The 24,103-nt window shown below is 38.6% G+C and overlaps 1 protein-coding gene across 11 annotated transcripts in view; it reads right to left on the bottom strand.

The window, feature by feature from the left end:
- lrrc7 (leucine rich repeat containing 7) overlaps positions 1 to 24,103 on the bottom strand; it is a 179,724-nt gene that overhangs the window by 78,383 nt on the left and 77,238 nt on the right. For 9 of the 11 annotated variants that reach the window (XM_041790407.1, XM_041790411.1, XM_041790409.1 and 6 more), the window contains exon 2: positions 1,704 to 1,906. In XM_041790407.1, coding sequence (XP_041646341.1) covers positions 1,704 to 1,892 — 189 coding nt within the window. In that variant the 5' untranslated portion in view covers positions 1,893 to 1,906. Of the gene's footprint in view, positions 1 to 1,703; positions 1,907 to 24,103 lie in introns of those variants that run through there. The other 2 variants (XM_041790417.1, XM_041790418.1) reach the window with 1 other exon arrangement.

The raw sequence follows: 24,103 nt of genomic DNA, 5'->3' as shown, positions 1-24,103 counted from the left end.
ACTTTAGCGTTATATGCTGTTTATTGGCATCTGCACAGAGTGCAAATCTTGTTTTTAACACCAGCACAGCTTTGGAGCCATCCAAGGGCCAATGTAAAATCTTTGTCCAACTGTTATTTATGAGCACAGCAAAGCATGTCAAATACAGTATTTTAGTGCCTCTAAGTCCCACAATTGTAGTTCTAGATTTGGTTTCACCCTACATTAGCTACTGTGCAGAGGTCTTGGGAAATAATTACAAAACTACAATACATCCACTAATTATACATTAAAAAATTCTTTGAATGAATATTTGTTGGCATTCATAACTGATCAAAGTTAGATTTCCATTTCCCATTTCTGTTTTATCTACTATCAATGTCCGATTATTAGTGATTTGATTAACTTAATCATAGGGAGTACCATGGGCCAGCCAGATCACTGTATATCAGGGATTATGTGTTAAAATGTCAATGATGTGCTCTGCTACAACTGGCAAAAAAATATACAGTAGCTCTTTATGAGAGATCACTGCTACTGAAAAATATGTATTAAAGTAAACAGTCTTCATGACAACAACTTTTGGATTTGAGTCTACCTGAAGGCACAGTCCAGTTAAACTTGTGACTGGTGTTTTATCTTTGACCAGTTGGACTAAGTATTTCTGGCACAACCTCACCAACTTCCAAGGTGCATGAGTAAAGAAACAGAGAGCTCCAACAACACTTGTAGCTTAGAGAACAACTTGTTGGAAGACCCTGTTTAAGGCTCCAAGTCAAAGCGTATTGGCCTAATAAAGTTGTTCACTAAACTAAAAGTTTTGCTGGAGCTTTCTCTTCAAACAGTTGGCTAAGGCAGTGGTTTTCACACCCTATTTGCCCAGGGCACACCTAAGATCAAGCCAAAACCTTACAGCATAAATTCATATCCATGCGAAATAGTCTCTGTTACACATATATCACAGTATCTCTAGTTGTCATAAAGCTCTTGTAATCATACATGGTTGTACTAAATTCCCAAGGCAGACCTAAACTTGTCTCAAGGCAAACCATTTAAGAACCACCTGTCTAAGGGTTAAGGGGTATAAATTTGCAATTGAGTTTAAGTTTGGAGACTAAGACTCACTTTGATACTATCAAATAATCCTGAATCTAACTTCTATTTTTCCCTCCCCCTGGGTAAGAACACTAATGAAAATTAAGGCTAGATTTACAACTGACAACCACTGTGTATCAAAAAAAGGGGAAAAGGGGAAGCTCTTTCTTTGGCCGGCATGGCGAGAACTGGAAAATTCTATTTGCAGAAAGACCCTTTAAAGACAGAATTTGAAAAACTTGTGGTTAAACAAGAGGGAACCGCAGATGGGCTTTTGCTTGATAGAGGGACTTAAAGGTGTTTTAAACAGACTATCATTTGGTAATTTTTCCAACAAATCATTGAGTAACAAAGCCTGCCAGCTTATTCAGCTTTATCATAGCACTGAGACTGGGGTTTCTTGTTTGAATTGGAATTCATCAATAGTGTCTTTGTTTTGGAAAATAGCAACAGTGGAAGTGGGAGCCTTGTTGTGTTGAGGGTATCACCTTGTGTCTGAGGTGAACAGAAAGCATCACAGCTCTCTTTACTGCAGCCCTACCAAAATAACCACTTTGGAAAAGAGGACAAATTGTCCGTACCCCTGTTAAGGAGAGGCAGTAAAGGTAAAGCACACAGTTCAGGGTTACCTTAGGTAGCTCCTCAATCTGGTTGGCGTCTAGATAGAGCTCCTCCAGAGTTCTCTCAAAGCTGAAGATCTCCTTTGGGACCTGCTGCAGGCTGCAGTGAGAGTAGTCCAACACTGAGATCACTTCCTCTTCACCACGGAAACAACGGCACGGCACCAGCCGGCCAATCAGCTTCCGCTTTGTGGTCATTTCCAGACACTGCACTGTAGAGGAGAAACAAAGATTTTGTTAGGTTAGTTTAGAACGCTCTATAACTCATGGACACCAATTTAGTCATTGTATCTGAACCTTTTTTAGCAGCCCAGTCCTTATTCATCAATCACTGATGACTGGAGCTTTCACAGAAAAAAATAAGGTAAAGATGAAGAAAAGAGGCTTCACATCCTTCACAGAGTAACGACAGAGCTGGCATTAAAATTCATGTGTGGGATTTTCTCTCAAATGTTCTAAAATAAATGTGAGCTGCATGACAGATTTCACAGCTTTTGATGAGTAATGCAATAAATAAAATGTACAAAGAAACCTGTTATCAAATAAACAACAACACCTACTCCAGAAATGTCATAGAGCACAAATCATATCTCTAAGTGTTAATTTTGGTTTGAGGGTGTAAAATTGGCTGTCTGCACCCATCAGTGTTAAACTGACACTTTGCTTCTTGGTTAAGCCATCTAGCCATCTTATCTAACAATTAGTAAAAGAAGCTCCATCATTGACTGGCAACCACTTCAAGACATCACTGGTCTTAAAACGCTTTCAGCACCGCAGGGCACACTTTCCCATGTACACACTGATGATGGCTGCTATGCAAAGTGCCAATCGTAATGCAGCAGAGGGAGCAATTTGAGGTCAAGTGCCTTCTCAAGGAAACACCGACATGCCACTCCAGATGATGGGGATCAAACCCCATACCCTGCTGCTTAGAGACGCCTGACTTTACTGATGATCCACAGTCACTCCACATGTAACATTCACATACAATAATGAAGGTTGAACAGTTTTTTGGTCAATGTGAAAGTCAAAATGATGCATTTTCGAGGTATAATAAGCAGCATTCTGAAGATCAATACAGCATATTTAATACACCCCATGTAAATGTAATGCTGAGAAATGACTACCTAAAAATAGTTAAAGCAAACTCCATCTGGGTTTGTTGTTATCAGTTTTGTGTTCACACTGATTGGACAGTACTTTCTTCAGCTTGTTTATGTTTTGCTCAGAGGCTAAAATACATTAACCATCTGTTCCCCCAACCCCTACCCCTGTGAGCTCCTCTCTCTCCAGCTGTTAGCCCTCTTACCACAAAAAGAAGACAAAGGCCAGACCAACTCAGGGATGCTGTCTCAGAAGTATAAATCAATAAATCAAAGATGCATTCGGTTTCTTTAAATTGATTGCTGAATATTGTTCCAAGTTTTTTTCAGAACAGTAATCCTACTGCTCTGCTTCACAGACAGTGAACAGGATGGAAGTGGCAAAGTGTGGAGACTAGGAATGCTCAGTTCAAATATTGATTTAACAAGGCATCACAGCAGCAGTTGGTGAAATGTGTGAAGACGTACTGTAGAGCAGTATGTTTCAAAAGTGCATAGTTACAGAGGGGCTTGCATGCAAACATTTTTTCTCAAGACAGTATAAAGATTTTGGTAATTTCTTAAAGAATTACCTCTCCCTTTTTTTAGAATAAAAACAGCTTTTTAATCCTGACAAAGGGAGATACATAAAGTGAAATGTATTTGTTATAACCCAAAAACTTAGTAAAATAAAAAGTATGGATGATTTTTTACTCAGGGCTTCTGTGCACAATAGACTTCTTGCCATAGTTTTTTCCAGGTATTAATAAAGCTCCTGAAAGATCTCCACAACCCATTTTTGGGTCCTGACACACCACTTGAGAATCACTGCTACAGAGGATGCTGTTGAAGTAGTCAAATCTGGATATGATGAGGGTGTGGACTGCCTTTGTTTAGGACTTTTTTGATCCCTCATTGCATAGATCAAAACAGTGTTAAACAGTTCTGTTTGCACAAGATGCTAACAGTGTTAGCAGTCTATTTTTGTTTACATTTGGGTTAAAGTGCATTATGGCAACATTGGCTGGGATTGTGGATTTGATAATGATTATTAATATTAATAATCACTTTGGCTGACTAGTAATTCTGGTGCTGACTAAAGAGGGGTTAAAAGTTAACTGATGAATTTGCTAATCCTCCACACTCCTTGTGAAGACAAGAAGGCTGAGGGATGAAAGAGGTGCATTCAAAGAGAGTATTTCTTGGGTCTTAAAATCCACCTTGAAACAGGCACAATAAGACTTTTGAAAGAAAGCCAATCAATTAATCCACAACAGTCCATTCTGTGTCTATCAAAACACAGAAACAGTATATGAAGAAGCAAAATTTAATGAAACAATCCCCTAATTCATAGAGGGCTCTGACTGAACCCTCTCTACTACACACAGGCATGCTTATTTTCTCAAACAACATGCCAGCACCAAATAATTAGACTGAATCCTTTGTAATTCTGCATCAACATCACTCCATCGCACCATTACACAACTCCACATCGGCTGAATGGCATGAGTAGGCTAACTGTGGGTATTAAAACGCTTGAGTGAGGATTTATCATTTCAAACTCTACACTCAATCTACTGACAAACAAAAACGTTTTAAAGCTGCCTTTTCAAAGAGAACAAAGAGTAAGTTTTTAGATATCTCACTGACGCTTCAATTTCCTGTTTGATCTGGATGAGCTAAAACCAGCAGCGGTGACAGAGAGGAGACGAGAGGAGAGGAGAAATGGAGGATAACAGAAGGTGATGAGGAGTTAACAGTTACAGTAAAGAGGAAACAAAAAGGAGAACAAGGAGAAAAGGAGAGCAGGGGGCACAGAGATAAGGCACACAGCGTTATCTGTCTATAAACACACACATGTCCGGCTGTACAGTGTGACCAGATGAATGCAGGAGATAGACAGAGTCATCTTCAGCAGTGTGAGGACACTATGTTATCAGCTCCAGTCTGTAGCGAGGCCGCTGAAATCTGATAAAGAGCACCACAGATCCTCCAGGACTGTTTATCTAAAAGGGCCGGAGCATTAAAATCAATACATCCTTATCCACAGTCGAGCTCAAAGAGGGCGTAATGAGGCGAGCCGGGATTTACTGTTTGTCCACAGAACGTGTAAACTGAGCAGACACTTCTCGAGGGGTTAGAGGGGGTTTGTGTAGTGCTTTGCAGTGGGTGTGACTCTAACAATGAGGATTACACATCTTAGATAAGAGATGAAAAACTGAAACACGTCTTCAGTTTTGCTTTAACCTTATAGACTGTATGGTAAGTGTTAATGGGCTTGTCTTGTCTTGAAAAAGGATGCTGCAAAAGGTAAAGGGTTAAACTACAATCATCATCCACTTATTGTCATTTAGCACAGGAATTCCCAAAGTGAGCCTGCTTAGAGGAGGAGCTATAACTGGAGGGGCTGGGAAAGGCTAACTAAAATATTTGCACATTGTATTGCAATGCTTGCAATGCATGGCAAATTTTGTATGATGACTTCCGGGTACATGTAATGCTAACAATGAAACCTCAGCGGACATTGGAGGTGTTGAAAATAATTTTGGGATGGGCAGATGGCCTAGCGGTCTAATGCGCTACCCATGTAAGTGGGCGGCCCAGGTTCGAATCCTGCCTGTGGTCCTTTGCTGCACGTCTCTCCCCACTTTCATCCCATTTCCAAATCTATCCACTGTCCTCCTCTGTCCAATAAAGGCACTTAAAAAAAGACAAAAAATATATCTTACAAAAAAGAAAATAATCCTTCTGTGATGCTGCAACAATGTGGTGACAGGACATAATTGATGAATAATGACATTGCTTGTAGATGCTCCCCTTGTAGCTGAACCTACCCTACATACTGGAATAATAAACTATTTTTACTGTTTATTAAGAAATGTATGGCAGTAAGGATAAAGGAATTAAGGTAACTGTTTTCTCAACTAGAGGGACTTAAGATTTGATGGTAAAAGCTGAAAAGATTGATGCAGTGGGTAGGAGGGATCTGCTGTGATGTATTTAGCTTTCCTTTTAACTGCTTGGGTATGAAGTTCTGATAACTGAGTTTGAGTTTCTCCTGTTATTTAGCTTACTTGGTTAATGATCTGAAATGAAACTGAACCAGGATGTGAGTGAAGGTGAGTACTGATTAAATCAGTGACTGTAACCAGTTGTTAAAATGTCCTTCTCAACACTGAACCCCCTGAGTTTCCTCAGCAGGTACAGGCCTTGTTGTGCCTTTTGTACACTGAGTCAGTGTGTTGTTAAAATGTCATCCACCTGCCAATATCTATGCCCAGGTACTGACAGGTGTCTACCTGTACCACTGCCTGCCCATTTAGTGTCAGGGGTTAAAGAGGAGCCTGGGGGATTCCAATGTTCACCTCTCCCAGCAGCAGAGCTCCACAGTTTTGGAGATGTTGAGCTACAAGAAGCTCTCCTTCATCTAGGCCATCAGGGTGTCAACCTGCTTTGGATTGCAGATAAGGACTCTTTGTCCTTAATGTGGGCACCCAGGGCCATATCATCTGCGTATTTTAAATATACATTTACGAACATGGAAAATACATGAACTAAGACTCCATTACATTGTGCTAACAATGTTTCCTTAAAATTCCATTAGATTTGAGTCTATAAAAATCATTTTAAAGACACAGGAGGCTATCTGTTACATTTTCAGCTCAGATTTAAAATCCTAACCCAGAAATGTGAACTTCAGCATTCTCATTGAATAACAGATGTGTGAGAGGGGAAGGAAAGAGAGAAGCCGGCGACAAAGCTATTTAATTTTAATATTTATTTAACATTAACTAACTAGCTAACTAGAAATTATACAAAACGGGAAAAACCTTTTGCCTATTTATTTCAATATTCCTGCCATCTGTTATTCATCAATTAATTAATAATTGATTGTCATTTAGCTTTAAGGTATCCTCTAGTTTATAGATAATGATGCAGCCTATCTTGATGGATGATGATGTATTGTGATATTGTACTGAATCATTAACATGATAATTATAATCAAATCGGGTGATGAGACCAATAAAGATGTACTGCTCTACTCAACATCACACCTTCTAAAACAAAGGCAAGACAAAAATGGCAAGTCCTACCTCGTCCTCAACCTCAACTATGCAACAAGGGTAGGAAGAGAACCAGACTCCTTCAATTCCTCATTTCTTACCTTTGTGACATTGGTTTAGTATGGATATAGATATATTTATATCAGTGGAGTTAGGGGCTTGCAAAATGTTTTCCTTTGCCAACAGGAGGCCTGGGAACCACTGATTCAGCACACGTAAAGATAACAAAGATACAGACCAAAGATAAAGCTGAGGGTAGCTGAGTGATTCCCTGCTCCCCCAACCTCTAAAACCCCTCCATGAAAAGAAGGGGAGAGCTTGGGTGATAGAATGTGCAGCCAGTGGCAGAGAGTAATCATGTTCAATGACAAACACGAAGCACAAAACATGAACGAGATACAGCAACAGACTGGCAGTAGCATAAAATGTTTACATGGCAACCATGAACATGTGGTGTCCATCACGGCTGCTAAGACATGCCCCATTAGAGCTTTAACAATCAAGGATTTCTCTGGCTTTGGAAACTTTTGGAAATGTTTGAGGAAATCTGAGAACTGCATGAAAAACATGATTTAAAAATTAATTTTGATGTTTCAAATAAAAAGAAATGTACATATGATATACTGAAATTATAAATTAATTGATATGTTTTGGGTTTTACCAAAAAAGCTTTGCAATCATGCCCCTGTTACAAACAAACCCTGACATTATAAAGTGCTGAAAAAATGAAGCCAATGCGTAAAGTGCCTAAAACTGCAGCTTCTCAATTCACAACATAGTACAAAAGAGCTTTTAGATTCCAATGTGTTTTTTTTCCTGTCATGACAACTGTGCTGGGGTGAAGTAATCCACTTGAATAATAAGCCTTAAAATTATGCATAATTAGCAAAGTAATCACTTTCAGTGACAGGTGGGAGCAGTTAGCTGTCATCTAGGTTTGAGCTCAGCTTATTCACTCACTAAATTTAACCTCCATCATTTGTGGGCTGTAGAAGTAAATTTGGTTATTTTTCCATGCAATTATCTGAAAAATAAAATGGCTTTCTCTGGAGTTTATGGTACAAACACACTGACAATAAGAGTCTATGTTTGAGAATGAAGCAGTATATAGGTTGTAAGCATTAATTAGCAGGCATCAGGTTCTATGCTCATCTATATTTGGTAGCAGTTGTGCACTCAAGCCAGGATTGTTGTGGGTTTTTCCCCATCAAGAATGAAGTAAGAATATAATAGTAACGAGGACCCCAGGAAGAATAGCTACTGCATATTTGCTGTATCTAATGGTGGATCCAAATAAACAAACAAATAAACAAACAAACAAAATATCAGTTACCTTAAATACCTAGGTTTATGTCAGCTCAATACTCGAATTCAGTCAAGGTCAAGTACTGTTTTTAACATGGGCATGGCCAAAAAGAAAAAAACTGAGGCTATTAAGTGGCAGTGGACGTACCAGTTATAAATACAAAGGCTGCTCTGTACATTATTTAGACAATCAAAATAAAGCAAGTTAAATATCACTTAGAAAAACTACTAGAAACTATTTGATATGAATTTTAGCGCATTTCAAAGTGTATTATTGCTCATTGAATCGTTGTTAAAATGGTGGTTTATGTTTTTTTTAAATCATGCCAAGGATCCAAGATCTTAAAATACTGAAAAAGTAAGAACCTAAAACAAACATAAATGCCTTTATGAAACATAAATAGCCCTTATTTGGAAGTTCTGCCTTCAAATGAGTTGTCAAGTAAAGTTGTGATGTTCTTACCCAGCAGTCAGCATGGTCCAGCTTCTGAAAAGACCCATCATCCTTTTTTAATGTTTAAACTCTACCAGCATATTTAGCATCCTCACTGCTGCCAATCAAGCAAAGAAGACAAAAAAATGAGACCAATGATCATCGACAACCTTTCCTGAGGACAGCACAAGACCAGCCAGTGGCAAGAGTTTACTTTTCTGAAATATCCAACATTTAAAACCAAATTTGATGGTACACTTGACACAAATAAAGACTGATTGCCTCTTCAGGCTCTAAGCAATGATGTTTCTCCCCTCCCAGCTTGAAATAAAACACTTATGACCTTTTTTATTCTTAGCTGGTTTGATAGGTAACTAAAATTAAAAAAAACATACAAAACAACAACAACAACAAAAAAACTAATCTGCCTAATAAAATAAGAATAAAGTGTGAAATGTGGAAATACTGATCAATTCTTTGTGGTGGACTCTCGGGTCCAAACCTAGCATTTCGGCATTAGACCAGAGATAACAATAATATTTTGCTCTCACATGTTTTAGACTTCTGCATGGATTTAGCCAGTTATCTCTTAAATGTTTCAGTTTTTCTGACCTACTGACCCTTTGTTATCACTCTGATTGGTCCACTGACCCTCCAATCAAAAAGCCCCCTCTCATAGCACCCACTGCTGAGCTATTCCCAGTTAGACAAACTCTTTTGTGTGCTATGGTGAAATTGTGACTTTAATTCGGTTTAAGAGGTTAACTTTGACCTCAGACCTCAGCAAACTACACTCTTGTGAAGCTATAGCTTTAATTGTCAACCTTTATTTTTTTAGTCTGTATATTTCTATTGCCCTTACTTGCAATTTCCCTCCCTTGTTTTTCCTTCTCTTGCCACTTTTAATCAATTTTTCTGCTATTAAACCATTTGCCACTTCTTTTTTTCCTCAACTGTCCTATTTTTGGCCCTTTTTTGACAAATCTTTGCATCTTTTATCCTGCTTGTTGTTATTTGCAAATTTCCCCCCTTTTCGCCATTTTTTGTCACTTCTTGCCTGTTTAAGCTTCCTTTTGCCACTGAATGCCTTTCCCCTTTTTTGTCAGTCTTGCTGCTTTATGCCCATTTTAGTCACTTTTCAATCATATTTTGCAACGTTTTTAACACTTTATGACCATTTTTGCCACCTGTTATTTATTTTCCTATTGATTTTGCCCTTCTTCTCCCCATTCTTGCCATTTTTACCCAGATTTTGCAATTTCATGCCTATCTGCCTCTTTTCACCAATGTTTTGCCACTTCTTTGCTACTTTTTGAGCATTTTTCCCACATTAATATTAGTTTTATTGCCACTTTAACCCATTTTTGCCACTTTTAACCACTTAGATTGTGGCTCTTGCAAAGGTATTTTTCAACAATTTGGCTTTGGTTTTGGTTATGCAGGTTGAGTAACACTGCTGTGGAACATCAAAGTGGTAATTCAACCCATCTACAATCACACTGAATGCTTTCATTATTCCCAAAGGTAAGAGAAACATTTTAAATACTGGTAGTATGTGATAATCTGGTAATGTTTCTAAGCATTGTTTTTTTTAGTTTTTTGTCGCATGTTAATTCTATATAAAAATGAACTGTCATCAGAAAACACTCTAAGGAGGATAAGTCCAACCCAAATGAGAGGGAACTTATTGAGGCAACATCGAATCTTGACTTTGAAGAGAAGCTGTCGCAGGTAAGGTCTGCCTTCCTTGCCTTGAGCTTGGCAGCCACATGTTTGTATGGCACAGGCAGCAGTCACCAGGAAGCCCCGGACAAATGTAACTATTTCCCAGGGTCATGTCGCTGAGCAATGTCAGCGAAATGTATAGTAACTTACTAGCATTAATGTCAATTTACAACTCATTCGGCCATTGGCCATTGGGACATTCACATGTGCCCAACCATACCATACAGCATCCTAAGCAGTGCTTATTTGCCAAACCCACCCCATACTCTGCCCCAAAGGTGTAGACTTTATTTTTTTGGCAGATCCTTTACCCATGTCTATGGTGATACTCAAAGACATCTGAAGCAATACCAGGACTGTGTCAATCTTCCTTCCTGCCCGATGATTCCCTCAGGCAGGCTTCCTTGCCAGATCTTTACCTTACTTCAGCCCCAATTGTTGGCTCAAACATGCCTAAAATATCTACTGTATATGAGCTCATAAGTCAGCTCAGAGTAATACACATCTAAATTAGTTTATATCTATCTAGTACAAGTTGATGTGCCACAGGAGGACAGCTAACATTCGCTAACACTACAAGCATAATTCAAAGGTAAAATTTAAGTGATTTCAACAAGTTTATAGAGATTTCCTGCCATCTTCACACACTCTTCATGATCTATTTCTATATTCTTTCACTGAGGTCAAGTCTCTAAAAGAATCATATCAATCAAATATAAATAAAAGTAGTTAAAGTGCAGGGTATTTTTGATTGTTTGAATGGGGAGGGATTTTGTCTAACGTGTTCTGTCTTCACAGCATAGAAGTCTTTGCAGTAGAGATCTTCTGAGTATGCAGGCTGCTAGCTTGGCTGAAAATTATATGATTAGAAAAGGTGTGAAACCAGTTTGAAACTTGCATCCTTGATTCAGCTTCTAGAGAGCCAGATGGCTTCGTATGAAGAACTTGAAGCATGTAAAGTATGGGTCAGTTCCTCTGTTTTTATTTCTTCCTCATTGTAATAGTCTTTTTTTGTATTATTCGAAGACTTGGCTTCATGCATTGTCTTTCTGATCCAATTCAAGCAGTTAATTTATCTAAGGACTGGCCAAACAGGAGTTAATGATTTTTTTCCCCCAGAATGATGTGATGAAATTGCTTTGAAAAATGTCTACGAGATCCAAATGCCCCACTACAAAAGCATCATAGTTATTCATTTTGTCAAAGTGGATAGAATAAATATCAGCACAGTCTGCTTAACAATCTGCTTTTATTATGTACTGATTCTGCAGCTGCTTGATTATGCACTCACAGTCATTTCATGTAACAGCTTTAATATACAAAAACAGACCTGGCTAAAAATAACAGCTTTTTTTAGTCAAGAGTGCGGGGAGAGAAAAAAAAAAAGCAGAGGAAGCGGGGGTAATGACAAATATTAGGAGCAAACTGGAGGCTGTTTATGTGTGCAACCATGAGTGCACACTGTGGGCAGTCACCTTCATGACACAGACACCTCCAGAGACAGATTTTACGCCTGAAAAATCACAAAATATGGAAAAGGAAGAAACACAGATGACATGAAAGTGTTTCCTCAAAAACAGAAATAAAAATGTCAGGTTTTCACAAACCCATAAATCCAAAGGTTATGATATATTTAGCACACTTTACCAAGCTTATGATCATTCATTCATCATGTCATGAAGCTAATTCTTCCATACATATGAGTTCCTCTTCTGTTTCTTTGTGTCCCTCATGCATGCTGACATGCATACTGTATTAATGAATGAATGTGAGGGTGACACTGAAGTGATCCAGTCCAGCTCAGACTCCCAGAGAGACAAAAAAAAAAAGTAGGAAGAGAGTCAGAGCAAGCCGGCACCAATAGGGTGAAAGTAGGAAGTGAGCGTGGTTGGCTGTGTTGGCTCTCGCTGCTGCTATGGAAACAGTATGACAGAGCAGACTGACTCTGCAGCAGCAACAAGATCCCAACATGCAACAACATATACATATCAGGATGATGATATCAACGTCAAGGAATCACAAATGTAAGGAGTGAGTGAGGAATTTTAAGTGAAACATATAGGTGCAAGCACATGCTGCAAACTTGCACACACATTTGCAACAAAAAGAAAGCGAAAAAAGAGACAAAATAACTCCATTACAAGTATTAGGTTGTTGCTTTGAAATTCTACAATAAACCCGCTTGTCCAAAATGACATGTATTTGAGAATTAGAACAACACAAGCAAGGATATAGAGGTAGAAACAAGGTCAGTGTCAACAAACAGCTTCCAGTCTAGTAAGGCACAGTGCTGATAGACAGTGAACAGAGGCAATGCATCAAATAAATCTCTCTACCTTACCACCATCGACACCAACAGCTTCACTGTTGATACCATCATCATTATCTCCAATATTCTAAACAGCGTCAACACGATCCTCAGTTCTGCATTTTCAGTCAGAGCAGTAGAAAAGTGAAGCTCAATTCCTTCCATCACATGCAATAATTAAAAAAAAAACTGTATGATTTAAAATATGTCGTGTATGTGATGTACTGGTGTGAAGTTTGTTTTTACATATTTCTGCCCCAGGTCCACAGTTATAAATTATCTTTATAGCTAACTTTGTCTTATCAGTTGTGTTGTGTATGGCTTCTGTCAAACAAACTAATAAACTAAAGTAATATCATCAATAATGCCATCAGTAGCATTCTGTGTGAAAGGGACTGCAGATTGATCAAAGTGTCATTGTCTAACTACAGAGAAGAAGAGAGTAGCTAGTGACTTAGCCCCCTGTTATGAAGGTAAGACCAGGCTTCTTTCATTGGCAGAGGGTAGTGAGTGGGAGGGATTATACACCTGGATAAGGGAGTTGAGGTAAGGAGGAGCAGTTCTGGTTGCTGTTTTGAACAACAGCGTTTTAAACTATGGTTTGAGTATTGTCATTTGAGTAATAGAAAGATTGACAAAATATACCTTAAGAACCCGCATAGCAATATTTAACAAATTTCCCTGTCACAGAAGCACATACAACTAAGTTATTGTAACCATTGCTTAAGAATATTTCACAACTCTCCCTCATCTGTAGTCCCAGAGTCTTGTGGTGTTTCCAGACTTTGTGCATCGGCCACAGGTGTCACTTTCACATCGCACCATCATGTCTTTCATGCCAGGAACTGCATATTGAATGCATTTTCCTGCTGTCACAGTCTCAAGTTTTATGTCAATATAAGTGTATAACACAAGTGACTTGATTTGCTGCATAGCCAAACTGAGACAGGACAATTGAGAATAATATTAAGCAAGGTGGGTTTCTCTACAGAAATGATAAACTGGGCTTTTACTTTGAAAGACACAAAGCAGAAGTGTACTCATACTGTTTGTCTTGTCTGTGACATGTCCTACCAATGTGGAAACCAGAAGTTTCACAAATGGTTGAGAGAACAACTTAATTGACCCAACACATTTCAGCTTGTGGTATTCATGAGGGCCATCAAGAAACATAATACTGTTGTGGGCATACATATCTGCTAAAACAAGGTAGATATGGCTTTTTGTATCACTTTCTATTTTGACATAGAGATGCACATGCTTGCAGAAAAAACAGACCCTTTACTCTCTAGATTCTCAGAGCATGAGACGCAGTCACCATGCACCAGTCTGAAGAAAATGTAAAACACTTGCTGCTTGTATTTTTTGTATGTCTCTACACTTCAAGATCTAAGCTGAACAAAAACTAGCTTTCACACTCATAGTTTTATTCAAGCCAACAGCATATTAATTGCATCAGCATTTAAAATTTTGTTTTGGGGTGTCTCCCAGAGGGGGAAAAGGTTTATACTGTCTACCTATGTGATAACTTCCTCTGTGTTAAAAAAAAACACACAATATGCAGTTTCTGTGGCTTTTTGCTGTGTAGTGCTTCAAGTATAGTCCATTTTCTCCATGTTCAATCTGTTATCCTGCAAGTAGTGGTTGTGAAGTACAGACCCAAAGCCTGCAAGTCATCCTGCCTCCTCCCCTTTTTTTAACAAGGAGTCTTTTTCTATTAAACCAGCACTTGCTTAACAGTACACTTATGAAGGAGAAAAGCTGTTAAAAGGTGGCACGGCCAGTCTGATGTTTTTTTTTATGACATTAGGCCATGTGCAGCTTGTGATGGAGGCAACTATACTTGAATATATGATGGGAAGTGTCTTGGCATTTTACATTGCTGAATCAGTCTCTAAATTAGGATGCAAGTAACATTAAGATGAGGAAAAGGGTGTTGGAAGTGCATTGTAGAAACTGGATATTATGTATTTTGTACTTGTACATGATAATGATGCATTTTCTGCATTCACAAATGTGCATTTAGGATGCAAAACAAATCCATTAACAAAATACATAATAAATGAACACCTGAGATAATTACACCTCAGCAAAACACAGCCATATTTTGAAAGCTCTCCTAGTTGTCTTGCCAAAGTCGAGGATTTAATCAAAACTGAATGAGGTGATCTTTCCTCTAAAAGTGGCAGACTAAAAGTGTGAAGCATTTAAAAGGGAAGAAAACTGTCCTTAAGTACAGTACTTGTGTAAAATTGGCCCGGAAAAGCTGTAGGAGTCGACTGCTGGTGCCTCGGCTCTTCCTGAAACTCACCTCATGTGGTCTCTTTTCTATTTCCTCCCTCTGATCTCCACTGAGGTTTGTGTGTGTTTCAAAATGTATGTGTGTGTGTGAACTCCCCAGAGTCCCATCACTTCACGTGCAGCCTTCGCCGTCACCATAGTAACGGCTGCCATAGAGACTGTCTCCCAGGAGCCGGGTGTATTTTTACTCCTTCTCTGTCTTTCTGTGTGTCATAAAACAGAACATGCTGCACTCAGTGGGCGATCGCTCCACATTCAGCATCGCTCTACATGGACTCAAATAAATCAGACACCTTTAGAGCACCTGAACAGCAGCCTCAGAGCGCAGTCGCTCTTTTTATCTCACTGCTCTGTTTTTGTAAAGGTGTGGATGCTGCACTGTGCTGAACTCATCCTAGGCTTCACTCTCCTACAATCTAACAGTAACACACACTGCAAACAGTCCTACACATACAGACACATGAAGTAAATTAAACAGTAGCTCATACTGCAGACAGTCAAGCAAATGCAGGCGCACAAACTCCTACACAAAGACTCGTTAGTCTGTGGTTATTTAAGCAGTGATGGTGAGAGAAAATGGAAGATCCTGTTTCCCATCCTAGAGTCTCTTATAGTCAAACGGATCTATTAGCAGTGTGTGTGTGGGAGGCATTCACTAACTAGCATTCAGGAACAGCTTGTTCTGTGTTTTTTACATTCATTAAATCACCACTTACAGCAGTTACCTGTACCAATGAGCACACTAAAAGAACAGATGGATTTGTCTTCTTATCAGAGATACGGCCTTGCTCAAGTCCAAACTTCCACAGGCTAAAACATGCCACATTTAATACTGTCTTCAGTCATTTTGTGTGCACTACATGGATAGAAATAATGGGCCATGCTGTCAGTTTACCAAGCATGTAGTAACATGTGTTAGAAATTACTCCACCCACTTTACCTACTTTAATAGAGGCTTGAGACAATCAAAGCTTACACTGGGGATGAGGTATATCATCAGCATACCACTCTGGCACGCGGCTTGCATTATAAAGTCATATACATATATATTACATGAATTTTATGGATTATATCAGTGTTCATTTCGTCAACTAAAACTGTGACTAAAAATGTTTGTCATCTACCTTTTTCTATGAGAAAGACTAGACCAAGACAAGCTAAAAGTAGATCTTTGATGACTAAAACTCTGACAAAAAAGTAGCTTTAGTTTTTCTCAAGGAAGATGACCAAAGCAAGACTAAATATGATTTAGTTTTTCTCAGACATTCACAATCCATTATATATTTCTCCATTGTAGGTAAGTCTGTCATAACACAAAATATCTGTGGTTCTTCTGCCTTTCAGCTGTAAAAAGAAAGTATCCTACGTTTGGCAGGGTGCATAGAACCCACTAACATAATTTGGTAACAGATTCAGGCAAGAGAATAAATGTTTGGACTAAAAGTAAAGACGAAAATTTAAGGACTTCTGACTAAAACTGGGTTAAAATGTTTTTGAGTTTTAATCAAATCAAACTAGACTAAAAAGTATAAAGGCTGGAACTACTAAACTAAAGACAAATACCGAAAATTAAAACTAAAATAACCAGTAACACTGGATTATATGGACATTCTAACCATGACCACCAGGTGATCTAATTGCAGCCCCTAAACACCCCAATGTGGGATTAGCATCAGGGTTGAACAATTTGGGTAAAAAATGTAATTGCAATGCTTTTTTGCAATTGTTATTATCTTTTTGACAAGCACACTACTACATCATTCTAGATTATAGCCATCACTATATTCAATCAATTAAACATAAACTTCTACATATCATGATGAAATTTGATGATGCACAAAATCATTTATATATTTTTATTAATCTGCTTCAATCACAGAAGTAAACTGACTATTTAAGTGACAGTCTAATGAGTAATCATCAATATTCTACATTTTGACATGTCTTTAGTTTCATGACTTTAAGCTGCAGCTGGAAACATGAGCTTCAGATCTGGACTAGGATGAGTTACACTTAAATGCTCTTGCAAATGTGACCTGAGACTTGGCTTTCAAAGACTTCTGGAGAAGCAGAAACCCTAATGGTAATGAAAAATCTAAGTAATTTAATTTTTGATAGCAATCATTAAAGGGGACATATGATGCAAAAATCACTTTTTCAGGCTTTTCTAACACAAATATGTGTCCCTGGCCTGTCCACAATCCCCTCAAGTACCAGAAAAATCCACTCCCTCTCCCCCTCTCTTTCTGCACCTTTCAGAAAATATGTGCTGAAACAAGCCGTTTTTTAGATTTTATATCTAGTGACCTCACCAGGGACCTAAGCACCCACCCCTAGGTTTGGTTGGCCCTCCTCCACTTGGAGGAAAGTTCCGCCCTCCTCTACTGATCCTCTCAGCTACCAGCTGAGATGCTGGATTACCCTGCTGACTACGGTCTGAGAGATTGATGGTTCAAATCCCAGTCTAAACTTTGGGGAAAAAAGTGTCTCTAATATCACAAGTGCTGCATCCATTTCCTGAGAGGGGTGTGGTCAGGGTGGAGTCAGACAGCTAATTTCCATTTAAAGCCACAGACACAGAAACAGCTCATTCTGAGCAGGGCTGAAACAGAGGGGTTTTTAGACATGCAAAAATCCAATACTGGAGTGTTTTTCAACAACAAACTTCACAGGTATGTTTTGGGGACATCTAAGACCAATATAAACTTGTCTTAAAAGGGTAAAATATGTCACCTTTAAACTTAAAAACTGTTATGTTAATAAATATAAAAAAGCTAAAGGCAAGTTAGAATAAAAGTTTATTCTTGACTATCTAACTTAAAGGTTACTGTAAATGTTACTGTTATTAGGATGCCATTAATGATTAAGGATGCATTGATGAATCCTTGCGTGCAATGACAGTCACTTTGCTGCTTTGTTCTTGTCTATGATGCAGTGAAGCATCAGTTTAATATCAGTATCAGTTGTCTTTACAAACATTGGCTGTCTGCAAGATAATATGGAGCGATTAGATATCAGTTACAAGAGTTTATTTGATGTATCCACTCAATTTTATGCTGGTATCTGGTGTATACTAGCTGCTGAATCAAATAAGAGAATTTTTTACAGGGCATATGAAGTGAGTAGTTAAATAAACTCTGATCTGTTGGTCAAAGGTGGCACCGAAAAACATAATTAAGAAAACACTGTTATCAGCATTAGCCTTAATTTTCCAAACTGGTGCATCTCAACTGACAACGTTTTTAATTCTCCTGTGGCCAAGTCAAGCTTCAATCAGCTGAGGCTAGTAGCCAAAGTGAAAGCGTGGATTTAGAGAGGATGACAAATGCATTTATAACGTCTCCACTTGATTACTGTGACTCTCTCTATGTGGGTTTGGATCACTCGTCCATCTAACGCCTGCAGTTGGCTCAAAATGCTGCTGCTTGCCTCCTAGCAGGCCAAAGAAACATGAGGGACACCTTTACAGCTGTGTTGCTCGCCCTTCTCTGGCTTCCTGTTTAATACAGGATTAAATTTAAAAGCACATAACGGGTTGGCACTGCCTTTTATAAGCAATTTGCTCTGTGTTCATGCACCAGTCAGCACTGAGGTCTACCAGCCAGCTGCTCATAGATGTGCCTAAAACAAGGCTCAAAACCACTGCACACCCATGGAACAGCTTACCAGTCCATGTAAGATCTGCTCCCACTCCAACATTTTAACACAGTTGAGGACACATCAACTCTGAGTATCATTAATTCATATATAATCTAGTCATCCTATCCATAGTCACAGGGACATATCACTATCTTTGTATCTATCAAATAAAACCAAATGAGACTTGACATGGACATTCAGCTGTCTTTATAGACCTGAGACTACTTGCACTGATGACTTGTGTCCATCTTTGCTGTAAGCTAAATATATCTGGTCTTTGGCAGCTCAGTCTTTGGGGACTTTGGTTGGGAACTGGAGGGTGTCTAGTTAAAGTCCCAGTTTAGGCAGGGTCTGGAGAGTCTGGTTACTGGAGAGGTTTTGGATCACTTACTGAGCAATGTCAAGGTGCCTTTGAGAAAATCCCATCTGTTCAGGTACCCTTCTGTGTTCAACCCCTCATTCTGACATCCCTCTAGCAGAGCATGTCCATAGGATCCTGTTTGAGCATGTGTGTGAGAAGTATGCCTCAACAAAAAGATTGAAAAAGTAATTTTCCCACTGGGATTGATTAAATATGTTTATGATTATGATGATGATCATGTTTGGAGACCTTTTAGACATAAATATATCTGATTTATTTTTCTTATTTGTTTCTTAAGAAAAGATGAATAGGATTATCATTTCCAGTTTTGTTTTGGGGAGAAGATCACAAAACAAGCTCACAAACACAAACAAGCTCCACACAGCAAGGCATCAGAGAGCACACAGATTTGAACCTAGGAAGCCTCATGCTATGAAGCTAACACACTTTCTTAATTTTATGTCCTAAGGTGAAGAAACAAGACATGAAACTAGCTCTCTGTCAAAAAAATGTGATTCAAGTGAATGATCCCGCAAAGCTCTGTGACATAGCATGTGAGAAAGACCCTTTGGTGATACAAAAAGGAAGTTTAAAACATTTAAATAAGGACTTTTGCCTGGTAGCTCTGTCATGACTTGTCAGGAAAAACTGAAAATTTTACACAGTGATGGGATCTGAAGTTTACCCTCACGAGGCATGGATGATTGTGGAGCAGAAGTCTTTGGGATTGATTGCTGTTTTTGAACTTGATCTTAATTTGAGGTGTGTAGAATGAAGAACATCAGCTGTTATTGCTATAATCCTTTGTGAGTGTGGTGCAGCATTAAAAGCTCCAAAATTTAATGTTTGTACCGTGCCAGTGCCATATTTGACTACGGTGTCTGGGGATTTTTCAAATACATCCTTTTCGTATAAGATCACAGCTGAAGAAAGAATTGCACACAGGTAAAATGTCACTAAACTGTAAAGAGAAGGCTGCAGCTTTGAAGCACCCTGCCAGCTGGAAGGTCTGCAAAGTGGACAAATCAAGTTAGCCTCACTAGAATTCATTTAAAGCTAACACCTAAAGTGCTCATCACTTCCAAAACCTTTTTTAGCTTTGTTTCATCAGTTGTAAAGGTCTATTTGAAGTTAAATAACCACAACAATGAGGACAATATGAGACAAAGACAGCTGTCATGCAAATATAAAGTACCTCCCAATAAAATAAAAAGCAATAACTGCAGTCATACACATTGCATGCTTAACCATCCACCTCAAACTTCTTCTCTAAAGCTTTCTGCAGCTGTGTAATGATGCCATGCTCCATTCGCCAACAGGCATTCCAAATTATTGGACAAATGACTAATGTTTTCACAGTCTCAAGAAACAGCAGCACAGTCTGGGTGAATCATGCTTTGCACGTTTTCACGCTCAGTCAATCCAAGCTGCCTGACACTGTGGCTCCAGGTGGCACGTCTGTAAAACTCAATGACCCTTACATCCACAAGGCTAAAAATAAACACTGCTAAACACACAACAGCTGACAGCTCACCTGCATCCAAAATGTGGTAATCAATTATGCTCAGATGCATTAACAAAAAACACAAACAAAAAATGCACCAAATGGGTTGAAATGGTGTCACCTTAACCAGACCCCAGCCCCACAATGACCTGGATACAAATGCTTCCAAACATTCCCACTTTTCAGTCTGTATTGGAAAAGTTAAGGGCATGACTGCTTTCAGAGACACATACAGACACATGATTGGCAGAGAGTTAGACAACAGTGAGATGTAAAAATAGTTTGCAATAAAGATGGATAAACAAGCAGCAGAATGAGAGGCAGGAACAACAGAGAGTCATGCTGTTTGAGGTGAACATATCAGTGCTACTGCAATGATCTCCTAACATGCAGTACAGGATTTACATGTGTCACATACTGAAAAGTACCTCTAAGATTATAAGCTTAATAGTCTGTTGACTGAGCTACAGAAAATACATAGTGTAGCCTGAACTAAAGAGTAGAAATACGAGCAGGAAACATGAGGGATCCCGCAAAGAAAGGCAGCAAAATATGAATCCAAATATGAATCCATGACTACAGTAAATGGAAAACTGCAAATTGGGCATTTATCTTTTTTTGTGATCTTTTTCATAAAACCTGAAAGATAAAGCAAAGCTTTGCAGGATATACAAGAGATGGCTAATCAGTACCAAGTAAACTGCACTGCACTTTAGGACGTACGCTCAGACTTTACATCAGTAGTACACCCATAGTCTGGAATCAGAACTCATTTGACTTCCTCTTGTGTAAATGATGGCCATACATCATTTCAAGAGATGCACAGAAATGGATTTTTGCATTTATCCAAAAACTTCCAAATTCAATCTAGCTGATACCCACATCATTATCAATAAATAAATGTAGTTCAGACCTAGACCTAGATAATATAGATCTGTAGGTCTTGCCTACTCCAGAAACATACTCATAAATATGGTTGATATTAACAGCTGATATACGTAGGCTAATCACAGTTGATAAAGGCCGATATCTAAAGTACGTAAAAGCTGATGTTCAGGTCCATCTAGGCTGATATTCACAGGCAATATAGGCTTATATTCAGAGCAGAAATATTGGTGCTAAATATTGGCAGAAATTTTATATCTGTCGATATCATTCTGATGATGCCAGGCATTACTAACCATTTCCTTGGTTCTCCAGCTCCCTGTGCCTTATTTTCACCTGTCCTGCCTTGTGGATCACTTGTTATCTTTTCAGTTCAACTGTTACCCAACTAGGTTTACTTAGTAAATACAATACCAGTGTTTCTTTTAAAAGAATGCTAATGACAAAATAAGGGCACAAACCCATTAAGAGGCATCACTTCCCTTTTAGCTCGTGGCCATTCATTTGTATTGCATGTGTCTTTCTGCACATAACGTGTATCAATACCCAGCCACAGGCTAAAAGGCTAGCAGAGAGTTTTTAACAGCTTTTCTCCCTTATTTTGTCATGATTATACTTTTAAAGGACACTGTGGTGTACTATTTAGTAAAAAAACATCTTGTAGGTTTAACTGAAATGGAAACTCAATTCAAGAAAACGAGTGACTGGTGAGAGTGGACGGACATAAATAGGTCACGCTTGTTGTTTACTGGTAGATGACATCATTTATGGGGCAGTCTTTAATGTGTTCCAGTACACACTACCAAAATGATCTGGATGAAGGCATCCCAGACCATATCTGAATGCATGCTTCAGTGTGCACTGAGGTGCATCCACTCCTATATGAAAGCTTAGCACTTGGTATCAAATGCCCAAAATGGTTGTTGATGGGGTACTACACAGAAGTCAATTTTCCCTTTTTTAAGGCCATGTTGCCTTTTAATTTGTAAACTATTAAACATTTTCACTTATTTGCAAACTTTAAATAATCCAGCAAAATAAGAGAGAAACCAAAGACACATTTGTGCCACAGAGGATAAAGGGTTGCTAGTTAATACCTTTAAAGTTAACAGCCCAAAAAATCTGGACCAATCCCTGGACTCAACAATCAACTGATGTAGGAGATCATATATTGCAGCCAGAAAAGACTATTCCTAATTTTTAGTCATACACTGAACAGAAATTTGTGTGTTGCAGATGAATGAAGTCAATGGATTCTCCAGATGCACAAAATCACTCGGTTAGTCATCAGTTAGGGGGTGTTTCATATTTGTAACAAATTAAATCTTGTTTTCATAGCCTTTTGCATATTTTTTTAAACTGGAGCAAAATTGAGCAAGGCAACATTTAGTAAATGCCAAGAAACCAGAGCAGACAGCTGTAAACAAGTCTCATCTTTAGTCAGACAATTAGTCACTTGTTTTTAAGGCAACTAATGGAGGGCACTCCACAGCCATGGCTCTAATGCCATAGGGCTTTCTACCTAACATAGCGCACACAACAACAAAATTATACTCAGTGATGAAGTGTCACTAAAGACTTCACCTCAAATACTACGTATGACACTTTACTGTACTTGTATGCAACCCTGTACCTCATTACATGTCAGTCAGTGCATTCACTTTTCCATTTATTTTACACATTTTTCCAAAACCAGAACATTTAAAAATAATAAAATTATAACTCTTAGTGGTTTCCTCACAGGAAACCACTAAGAATTATAATTTTATAATTTTTTTTTCTAGACAAACCAAAAAAATTACAAAACAACAATTACCAAACAAAGACAAAAAAGTCAAATAAGCACTTTATCAGTTTTTGCAACAGCAGAAACTTTGTCCATCCATCCTCAGTACAGGTCAGTTTAATGAAGCACCACAGGATTCTCTTTCTGCCTAGATCCACATTCAACCATCTGTCTCAGGCTGTGTCAACACCACATACTGACTACCACTACTACAGAATAGCAGCACCATGCGACTTTACTGCTAAGGCTTCAAAGTTAGTATGAACTGGACAAAACCAGAAGCTTGGGTGTTTTAAAGGTTTAGTTTTAGTTCTGTGTCATGTGTAAGTTGATGTGTTGAAAGCAGTACATGATTATAACAACTTTTAGTGTATACTAAGAGCATTGCACCTTGTCTGAGCTTTGTAACAGTTGAGATAGGAAATGATAAAAGGTTTCATTGCATGCAAAGTGAGTCGGAGTAGTATACTGTATGATTATGTCCACATGTCCTTATCAACACAAAGTCAACAGTCACTTCACAGACATTTACTGATCGACTTATTTGCAGTTTTGTTTCAAGCTCCTACTCCTCCATGCCACGAAGCTCACAAAGAGTATTTCTCTCTACATGCCTCTCCTCTTCTTTAGTCATGTTTTACTCCCCCTACTCTCTCCCTCTCTTGCCCCTGTTTCCAGGCCAGTGTCTTTTATTTTTTTCTCCTCTATGTTCTTCCAGGGTTGTGCTCAGTGGCCCAGTTCTGCCGAGACGCCCCGGCACATCTCCTCTTTCTGTCTTCTCCTTTTTCCCTTTCAGGCTTCTCTCTCTCAATCTATCTCTCTCTTTTTCTCCTTCTCTCTGCCATCCCATCCTCTCATCCCTACCAAGAGTACAGAAAGAGAAGCCATCTTAAATCGAGCGTGGTACTTTTTGTTTCCTCTCTACGGGAGTGTCTCGATCTAAATCCATTTTTAAATTCCAGGAGGTGACTCACTGCAAAGATAAACTCATTGTGTTGTGTTTGAGAGTGAGGAAA

Source organism: Cheilinus undulatus, linkage group 7 (genome assembly GCF_018320785.1).
Source record: "Cheilinus undulatus linkage group 7, ASM1832078v1, whole genome shotgun sequence".
NCBI lineage: Eukaryota > Metazoa > Chordata > Actinopteri > Labriformes > Labridae > Cheilinus > Cheilinus undulatus.
Note: the sequence above shows the minus strand (reverse complement) of the source record. Positions and strands in the feature narration are given on the sequence as shown.